This window comes from Staurois parvus, unplaced genomic scaffold (genome assembly GCF_062004578.1).
Source record: "Staurois parvus isolate SC_StPar_1 unplaced genomic scaffold, SC_StPar_1.0 ptg000161l, whole genome shotgun sequence".
Lineage (NCBI taxonomy): Eukaryota > Metazoa > Chordata > Amphibia > Anura > Ranidae > Staurois > Staurois parvus.
This window is the reverse complement of record NW_028317957.1, coordinates 78,462-88,513: the sequence shown is the minus strand read 5'-3', so window position 1 is coordinate 88,513 and position 10,052 is coordinate 78,462. Positions and strand designations below refer to the sequence as shown.

The 10,052-nt window shown below is 61.9% G+C and overlaps 1 protein-coding gene across 1 annotated transcript in view; it reads right to left on the bottom strand.

The window, feature by feature from the left end:
- Nucleotides 1-353: 353 nt before the first annotated feature.
- LOC149463050 (arf-GAP with GTPase, ANK repeat and PH domain-containing protein 1-like) overlaps nt 354-10,052 on the bottom strand; it is an 85,377-nt gene continuing 75,678 nt past the window's right edge. The window contains exon 8 of the mRNA XM_089675988.1: nt 354-527. Within this exon, the coding sequence (XP_089532114.1) occupies nt 354-527 (174 nt within the window). The remainder of the gene's footprint in view (nt 528-10,052) is intronic.

Here is a 10,052-nt window from a genome sequence, read left to right as displayed (position 1 = left end):
TCCCCAGATCCTAGCAAGACCTCACTATGGCCTTAGGTTACACCTTCCCCAGATCCTAGCAAGGCCTCACTATGACCTTCGGTTACACCTTCCCCAGATCTTAGCAAGGCCTCACTATGGCCTTAGGTTACACCTTCCCCAGATCCTAGCAAGGCCTCACTATGACCTTTGGTTACACCTTCCCCAGATCCTAGCAAAGCCTTACTATGGTCTTTGGTTACACCTTCCCCATATCCTAGCAAAGCCTCACTATGACCTTTGGTTACACCTTCCCCAGATCCTAGCAAGGCCTCACTGTGACCTTTGGTTACATCCCCCCCCATTCTCCAAGGAAAGCTGGGTGTTCTGTTGATCTAATACAAGGTACTTACTGTAAAGATGTTGGAACGACGCTTGCTCTGCTTGCGTATTGGGGTTGGTGTACTGGAGGCTGCGATGGTCTCGATACGCAGCTCACGCTGGCTTATACTTGGAGTAGAGGGGACGGAAGAGGAGTAGTCACTGAACGTTCCGGCACCATTTGTGGCCTACATGGAATATAATAGAGAAGTCAGATCTGTTTACTGGAGACCGAACACACTACATTGTACACAGCCGCCCACCATGACGACATCGATTTCTGGTCTCATTTAATGAGGATTTTATGGCGTATCCATGGTTACTGGTATATGTACAAAGTAGGTCTGTCGCACCCCAATACCATGAAACCGATTCATTGAATACAAAGACGTCTATCTGACCACCAGTGACAGACTGCCCGGAGGAAGCGAACGGTTCTACATTAAATCGAACTTTCATTGATGGCGGGATTTTTGCGCACCGCACAGCTGTATTTGCATAGACCAGCCTTTCCCAACCGGGGTGCCGCGGCATTCTGCAGATCCCACCAAACTCCCGCTCTGCTGAATATTAGCACAGGAGGAGTTCGGACGGCACAGGGCAAAGAAGAGCAGTAGAAAGGGGAGGCAGCTTTCTGAATCCTGAACTCTCCATCTACAGGACAGTACCTGACCAGCGCCATCCACAGGATTGTAATGGAGGAACAATTCTGCCTGAGGCTCTAGTGAGAGGAAAGAAGGGAGCAGAGGGGATCAAATGGGAGGGTGGGGGTTGGCTTGCAGAGGTTAGCAAAGAGAGTAAGGTACAAAAGGTGTGCCAACAATGGGGTCCGGAGTACAGAGGTGAGCAGAGAGGGGGGGTCCGGAGTACAGAGGTGAGCAGAGAGGGGGGGTCTGCAGTACAGAGGTGAGCAGAGAGGGGGGGTCTGCAGTACAGAGGTGAGCAGAGAGGGGGGGTCTGCAGTACAGAGGTGAGCAGAGAGGGGGGGTCTGCAGTACAGAGGTGAGCAGAGAGGGGGGGTCTGCAGTACACAGGTGAGCAGAGAGGGGGGGTCTGCAGTACAGAGGTGAGCAGAGAGGGGGGTCCAGAGTACAGAGGTGAGCAGAGAGGGGGGGTCTGCAGTACAGAGGTGACCAGAGAGAGGGGGGGTCTGCAGTACAGAGGTGAGCAGAGAGGGGGGGTCTGCAGTACAGAGGTAAGCAGAGGGGAGGGGGGGTCTGGAGTACAGAGATGAGCAGAGGGGGGGGGGGGTCTGCAGTACAGAGGTGACCAGAGAGAGGGGGGGTCTGCAGTACAGAGGTGAGCAGAGAGGGGGGGTCTGCAGTACAGAGGTAAGCAGAGGGGAGGGGGGGTCTGGAGTACAGAGATGAGCAGAGGGGGGGGGGTCTGCAGTACAGAGGTGACCAGAGAGAGGGGGGGGGTCTGCAGTACAGAGGTGAGCAGAGAGGGGGGGTCTGCAGTACACAGGTGAGCAGAGAGGGGGGGTCTGCAGTACACAGGTGAGCAGAGAGGGGGGGTCTGCAGTACACAGGTGAGCAGAGAGGGGGGGTCTGCAGTACAGAGGTAAGCAGAGGGGAGGGGGGGGGGGTCTGCAGTACAGAGGTAAGCAGAGGGGAGGGGGGGGGGTCTGGAGTACAGAGATGAGCAGAGTGGGGGGGTCTGCAGTACAGAGGTGAGCAGAGAGGGGGGGTCTGCAGTACAGAGATGAGCAGAGAGGGGGGGTCTGGAGTACAGAGATGAGCAGAGAGGGGGGGTCTGGAGTACAGAGGTGAGCAGAGGGGGGGTCTGGAGTACAGAGGTGAGCAGAGAGGGGGGGGGGGTCTGCAGTACAGAGGTGAGCAGAGAGGGGGGGGGGGGTCTGCAGTACAGAGGTGAGCAGTGAGGGGGGGGGGGTCTGGAGTACAGAGATGAGCAGAGAAAGGGGGGTCTGGAGTACAGAGGTGAGCAGAGGGGGGGTCTGGAGTACAGAGGTGAGCAGAGGGGAGGGGGGGGGTCTGGAGTACAGAGATGAGCAGAGAGGGGGGGTCTGGAGTACAGAGGTGAGCAGAGAGGGGGGGTCTGGAGTACAGAGGTGAGCAGAGGGGAGGGGGGGGTCTGGAGTACAGAGATGAGCAGAGAGGGGGGGTCTGGGGTACAGAGGTGAGTAGAGAGGGGGGTTTGGGGTACAGAGGTGAGTAGAGAGGGGGGTTTGGGGTACAGAGGTGAGCAGAGTGGGGGGTTTGGGGTACAGAGGTGAGCAGAGTGGGGGGTTTGGGGTACAGAGGTGAGCAGAGAGGGGGGGTCTGGAGTACAGAGATGAGCAGAGAGGGGGGGTCTGGGGTACAGAGATGAGCAGAGTGGGGGGTTTGTGGTACACAGGTGAGCAGAGGGGAGGGGGGGGTTCTGGAGTACAGAGATGAGCAGAGAGGGGGGGTCTGGGGTACAGAGATGAGCAGAGAGGGGGGTCTGGGGTACAGAGGTGAGCAGAGAGGGGGGGTCTGGAGTACAGAGGTAAGCAGAGGGGAGGGGGGGGGGTCTGCAGTACAGAGGTGAGTAGAGAGGGGGGTTTGGGGTACAGAGGTGAGCAGAGGGGGGGGTCTGGGGTACAGAGGTGAGCAGAGAGGGGGGTTTGGGGTACAGAGGTGAGCAGAGTGGGGGGTTTGGGGTACAGAGGTGAGCAGAGGGGGGGGGGGTCTGCAGTACAGAGGTGAGCAGTGAGGGGGGTCTGGGGTACAGAGATGAGCAGAGAGGGGGGGTCTGGAGTACAGAGGTGAGCAGAGAGGGGGGGTCTGGAGTACAGAGGTGAGCAGAGGGGAGGGGGGGGGGTCTGCAGTACAGAGGTAAGCAGAGGGGAGGGGGGGGGGTCTGGAGTACAGAGATGAGCAGAGTGGGGGGGTCTGGAGTACAGAGATGAGCAGAGAGGGGGGGTCTGGAGTACAGAGATGAGCAGAGAGGGGGGGTCTGGAGTACAGAGGTGAGCAGAGGGGGGGTCTGGAGTACAGAGGTGAGCAGAGAGGGGGGGGGGGTCTGCAGTACAGAGGTGAGCAGAGAGGGGGGGGGGGGTCTGCAGTACAGAGGTGAGCAGTGAGGGGGGGGGGGGGTCTGGAGTACAGAGATGAGCAGAGAAAGGGGGGTCTGGAGTACAGAGGTGAGCAGAGGGGGGGTCTGGAGTACAGAGGTGAGCAGAGGGGAGGGGGGGGGTCTGGAGTACAGAGATGAGCAGAGAGGGGGGGTCTGGAGTACAGAGGTGAGCAGAGAGGGGGGGTCTGGAGTACAGAGGTGAACAGAGGGGAGGGGGGGGGGGGTCTGGAGTACAGAGATGAGCAGAGAGGGGGGGTCTGGAGTACAGAGGTGAGCAGAGAGGGGGGGTCTGGAGTACAGAGGTGAGCAGAGGGGAGGGGGGGGGTCTGGAGTACAGAGATGAGCAGAGAGGGGGGGTCTGGGGTACAGAGGTGAGTAGAGAGGGGGGTTTGGGGTACAGAGGTGAGCAGAGAGGGGGGTTTGGGGTACAGAGGTGAGCAGAGTGGGGGGTTTGGGGTACAGAGGTGAGCAGAGAGGGGGGGTCTGGAGTACAGAGATGAGCAGAGAGGGGGGGTCTGGGGTACAGAGATGAGCAGAGTGGGGGGTTTGTGGTACACAGGTGAGCAGAGGGGAGGGGGGGGTTCTGGAGTACAGAGATGAGCAGAGAGGGGGGGTCTGGGGTACAGAGATGAGCAGAGAGGGGGGTCTGGGGTACAGAGGTGAGCAGAGAGGGGGGGTCTGGAGTACAGAGGTAAGCAGAGGGGAGGGGGGGGGGTCTGCAGTACAGAGGTGAGTAGAGAGGGGGGTTTGGGGTACAGAGGTGAGCAGAGGGGGGGGTCTGGGGTACAGAGGTGAGCAGAGAGGGGGGTTTGGGGTACAGAGGTGAGCAGAGTGGGGGGTTTGGGGTACAGAGGTGAGCAGAGGGGGGGGGGGTCTGCAGTACAGAGGTGAGCAGTGAGGGGGGTCTGGGGTACAGAGATGAGCAGAGAGGGGGGGTCTGGAGTACAGAGGTGAGCAGAGAGGGGGGGTCTGGAGTACAGAGGTGAGCAGAGGGGAGGGGGGGGGGTCTGGAGTACAGAGATGAGCAGAGAGGGGGGGTCTGGAGTACAGAGGTGAACAGAGGGGAGGGGGGGGGGGTCTGGAGTACAGAGATGAGCAGAGAGGGGGGGTCTGGAGTACAGAGGTGAGCAGAGAGGGGGGGTCTGGAGTACAGAGGTGAGCAGAGAGGGGGGGTCTGGAGTACAGAGGTGAACAGAGGGGAGGGGGGGGGGGTCTGGAGTACAGAGATGAGCAGAGAGGGCGGGTCTGGAGTACAGAGGTGAACAGAGGGGAGGGGGGGGGGTCTGGAGTACAGAGATGAGCAGAGAGGGGGTGTCTGGAGTACAGAGGTGAGCAGAGAGGGGGGGTCTGGAGTACAGAGGTGAGCAGAGGGGAGGGGGGGGGGTCTGGAGTACAGAGATAAGCAGAGAGGGGGGGTCTGGGGTACAGAGGTGAGCAGAGAGGGGGGGTCTGGGGTACAGAGGTGAGCAGAGAGGGGGGGTCTGGGGTACAGAGGTGAGCAGAGAGGGGGGGTCTGGGGTACAGAGGTAAGCAGAGGGGGGGTCTGCAGTACAGAGGTGAGTAGAGAGGGGGGTTTGGGGTACAGAGGTGAGCAGAGAGGGGGGGTCTGGGGTACAGAGGTGAGCAGAGAGGGGGGGTCTGGGGTACAGAGATGAGCAGAGAGGGGGGGTCTGGGGTACAGAGGTGAGCAGAGAGGGGGGGTCTGGGGTACAGAGGTGAGCAGAGAGGGGGGGTCTGGGGTACAGAGGTGAGCAGAGAGGAGGGGGGGGGGTCTGGAGTACAGAGATGAGCAGAGAGGGGGGGGGGGGTCTGCAGTACACAGGTGAGTAGAGAGGGGGGTTTGGGGTACAGAGGTGAGCAGAGAGGGGGGTTTGGGGTACAGAGGTGAGCAGAGAGGGGGGTCTGGAGTACAGAGATGAGCAGAGAGGGGGGGTCTGGGGTACAGAGATGAGCAGAGATGGGGGTTTGTGGTACAGAGGTGAGCAGAGGGGAGGGGGGGGGGGGTCTAAGGTACAGAGGTGAGCAGAGAGGGGGGTTTGGGGTACAGAGGTGAGCAGAGGGGAGGGGGGGGGTCTGGAGTACAGAGATGAGCAGAGAGGGGGGGTCTGGAGTACAGAGGTGAGCAGAGAGGGGGGGTCTGGAGTACAGAGGTGAGCAGAGGGGAGGGGGGGGGTCTGGAGTACAGAGATGAGCAGAGAGGGGGGGTCTGGGGTACAGAGGTGAGTAGAGAGGGGGGTTTGGGGTACAGAGGTGAGCAGAGAGGGGGGTTTGGGGTACAGAGGTGAGCAGAGTGGGGGGTTTGGGGTACAGAGGTGAGCAGAGAGGGGGGGTCTGGAGTACAGAGATGAGCAGAGAGGGGGGGTCTGGGGTACAGAGATGAGCAGAGTGGGGGGTTTGTGGTACACAGGTGAGCAGAGGGAGGGGGGGGGTTCTGGAGTACAGAGATGAGCAGAGAGGGGGGGTCTGGGGTACAGAGATGAGCAGAGAGGGGGGTCTGGGGTACAGAGGTGAGCAGAGAGGGGGGGTCTGGAGTACAGAGGTAAGCAGAGGGGAGGGGGGGGGGTCTGCAGTACAGAGGTGAGTAGAGAGGGGGGTTTGGGGTACAGAGGTGAGCAGAGGGGGGGGTCTGGGGTACAGAGGTGAGCAGAGTGGGGGGTTTGGGGTACAGAGGTGAGCAGAGGGGGGGGGGGTCTGCAGTACAGAGGTGAGCAGTGAGGGGGGTCTGGGGTACAGAGATGAGCAGAGAGGGGGGGTCTGGAGTACAGAGGTGAGCAGAGAGGGGGGGTCTGGAGTACAGAGGTGAGCAGAGGGGAGGGGGGGGGGTCTGGAGTACAGAGATGAGCAGAGAGGGGGGGTCTGGAGTACAGAGGTGAACAGAGGGGAGGGGGGGGGGTCTGGAGTACAGAGATGAGCAGAGAGGGGGGGTCTGGAGTACAGAGGTGAGCAGAGAGGGGGGGTCTGGAGTACAGAGGTGAGCAGAGAGGGGGGGTCTGGAGTACAGAGGTGAACAGAGGGGAGGGGGGGGGGGTCTGGAGTACAGAGATGAGCAGAGAGGGGGTGTCTGGAGTACAGAGGTGAGCAGAGAGGGGGGGGTCTGGAGTACAGAGGTGAGCAGAGGGGAGGGGGGGGGGTCTGGAGTACAGAGATAAGCAGAGAGGGGGGGTCTGGGGTACAGAGGTGAGCAGAGAGGGGGGGTCTGGGGTACAGAGGTGAGCAGAGAGGGGGGGTCTGGGGTACAGAGGTGAGCAGAGAGGGGGGGTCTGGGGTACAGAGGTAAGCAGAGGGGGGGTCTGCAGTACAGAGGTGAGTAGAGAGGGGGGTTTGGGGTACAGAGGTGAGCAGAGAGGGGGGGTCTGGGGTACAGAGGTGAGCAGAGAGGGGGGGTCTGGGGTACAGAGATGAGCAGAGAGGGGGGGTCTGGGGTACAGAGGTGAGCAGAGAGGGGGGGTCTGGGGTACAGAGGTGAGCAGAGAGGGGGGGTCTGGGGTACAGAGGTGAGCAGAGAGGAGGGGGGGGGGTCTGGAGTACAGAGATGAGCAGAGAGGGGGGGGGGGGTCTGCAGTACACAGGTGAGTAGAGAGGGGGGTTTGGGGTACAGAGGTGAGCAGAGAGGGGGGTTTGGGGTACAGAGGTGAGCAGAGTGGGGGGTTTGGGGTACAGAGGTGAGCAGAGAGGGGGGTCTGGAGTACAGAGATGAGCAGAGAGGGGGGGTCTGGGGTACAGAGATGAGCAGAGATGGGGGTCTGGGGTACAGAGATGAGCAGAGTGGGGGGTTTGTGGTACAGAGGTGAGCAGAGGGGAGGGGGGGGGGGGTCTAAGGTACAGAGGTGAGCAGAGAGGGGGGTTTGGGGTACAGAGGTGAGCAGAGAGGGGGGTTTGGGGTACAGAGGTGAGCAGAGAGGGGGGTTTGGGGTACAGAGGTGAGCAGAGAGGGGGGTCTGGGGTACAGAGGTGAGCAGAGAGTGAGGATTGGGGTACACAGGTGAGCAGAGGGGGGGGGGGTCTGCAGTACAGAGGTGAGCAGTGAGGGGGGTCTGGAGTACAGAGGTGAGCAGAGGGGGGGGGGGGGGTCTGGAGTACACAGGTGAGCAGAGGGGGGGGGGGTCTGGAGTACACAAATGAGCAGAGGGGGGTCTGGAGTACAGAGGTGAGCAGAGGGGGGGGGGGTCTGGAGTACAGAGGTGAGCAGAGGGGGGGGGGGGTCTGGAGTACAGAGATGAGCAGAGAGGGGGGGGGGTCTGGAGTACAGAGATGAGCAGAGAGGGGGATTTTGGGTACAGAGGTGAGCGGAGGGGGGGGGGGGGTCTGGGGTACAGAGGGGAGCAGAGGGGGGGGGTCTGGGGTACAGAGGGGAGCAGAGGGGGGGGGTCTGGGGTACAGAGGGGAGCGGAGGGGGGGGGGGTCTGGGGTACAGAGGGGAGCGGAGGGGGGGGGTCTGGGGTACAGAGGGGAGCGGAGGGGGGGGGGTCTGGGGTACAGAGGGGAGCAGAGGGGGGGGGTCTGGGGTACAGAGGGGAGCAGGGGGGGGGGTCTGGGGTACAGAGGGGAGCAGGGGGGGGGGTCTGGGGTACAGAGGGGAGCAGAGGGGGGGGGTCTGGAGTACAGAGATGAGCAGAGAGGGGGGTTTGTGGTACAGAGGTGAGCAGAGGGGGGGATTTGGGGTACAGAGGGGAGCGGAGGGGGGGGGGGTCTGGGGTACAGAGGGGGGGGGGGGTCTGGGGTACAGAGGGGGGGGGGTCTGGAGTACAGAGATGAGCAGAGAGGGGGGTTTGTGGTACAGAGGTGAGCAGAGGGGGGGATTTGGGGTACAGGGGGGAGCGGAGGGGGGGGGTCTGGGGTACAGAGGGGAGCAGAGGGGGGGGGTCTGGGGTACAGAGGGGAGCAGAGGGGGGGGTCTGGGGTACAGAGGGGAGGGGGTCTGGAGTACAGAGGTGAGCAGAGAGGGGGGGTCTGGAGTACAGAGATGAGCAGAGAGGGGGGTTTGGGGCACAGAGGTGAGCAGAGTGGGGGGTTTGGGGTACAGAGGTGAGCAGAGTGGGGGGTTTGGGGTACAGAGGTGAACAGAGTGGGGGGTTTGGGGTACAGAGGTGAGCAGAGTGGGGGGTTTGGGGTACACAGGTGAGCAGAAAGGGAGGATTGGGGTATAGAGGTGAGCAGAGGGGGGGATTTGGGGTATAGAGGTGAGCAGAGGAGGGGATTTGGGGTACAGAGGGGAGCGGAGGGGGATTTGGGTACAGAGGGGAGCGGAGGGGGATTGGGGTACAGAGGGGAGTGGAGGGGGAATGGGGTACAGAGGGGAGCGGAGGGGGATTGGGGAGCGGAGGGGGATTGGGGTACAGAGGGGAGCGGAGGGGGATTGGGGTACAGAGGGGAGCGGAGGGGGATTGGGGTGGAGGGGGATTGAGGTACAGAGGGGGGTGGAGGGGGGTTGGGGTACGGGGGGGGTTAGGGTACTGAGGGGAGTGGAGGGGGATTGGGGTACAGAGGTCAGTGGAGGGGGATTGGGGTGGAGGGGGATTGAGGTACAGAGGGGGGTGGAGGGGGGTTGGGGTACGGGGGGGGTTAGGGTACTGAGGGGAGTGGAGGGGGATTGGGGTACAGAGGTCAGTGGAGGGGGATTGGGGTAAAGGGAGGAATGGAAGGTTCTGCTGAACGAGGGTAAAAATTAGTTGGGGATCTGCTGAACAGAGGGGAGTGGAGGGGGGTTGGGGTACAGAGGGGAGCGGAGGGGGATTGGGGTACAGAGGGGAGCGGAGGGGGATTGGGGGACAGAGGGGGATTGGGGGACAGAGGGGGATTGGGGGACAGACGGGAGCGGAGGAGGATTGGGGTACAGAGGGGAGTGGATTGGGGTACAGAGGGGCTTGGATGATTGGGGTACAGAGGGGCTTGGATGATTGGGGTACAGAGGGGAGTGGATGATTGGGGTACAGAGGGGATTGGGGTACAGAGGGAGCGGAGGAGGATTGGGGGACAGAGGGGAGTGGAGGATTGGGGGACAGAGGGGAGTGGAGGATTGGGGGACAGAGGGGAGTGGAGGATTGGGGGACAGAGGGGAGTGGAGGATTGGGGGACAGAGGGGAGTGGAGGATTGGGGGACAGAGGGGAGTGGAGGATTGGGGGACAGAGGGGAGTGGAGGATTGGGGGACAGAGGGGAGTGGAGGGGGATTGGGTTACAGGGGTCAGTGGAGGGGGATTGGGTTACAGGGGTCAGTGGAGGGGGATTGGGTTACAGGGGTCAGTGGAGGTGGATTGGGGTACAGAGGTCAGTGGAGGGGGATTGGGGTACAGAGGTCAGTGGAGGGGGATTGGGGTACAGGGGGGAGTGGAGGGGGATTGGGTTACAGAGGTCAGTGGAGGGGGATTGGGGTACAGGGGGGAGTGGAGGGGGACTGGGGTACAGAGGTCAGTGGAGGGGGATTGGGGTACAGGGGGGAGTGGAGGGGGACTGGGGTACAGAGGTCAGTGGAGGGGGATTGGGGTACAGGGGGGAGTGGAGGGGGACTGGGGTACAGGGGTCAGTGGAGGGGGATTGGGGTACAGGGGGGAGTGGAGGGGGATTGGGGTACAGGGGGGAGTGGAGGGGGATTGGGTTACAGAGGTCAGTGGAGGGGGATTGGGGTACAGGGGGGAGTGGAGGGGGACTGGGGTA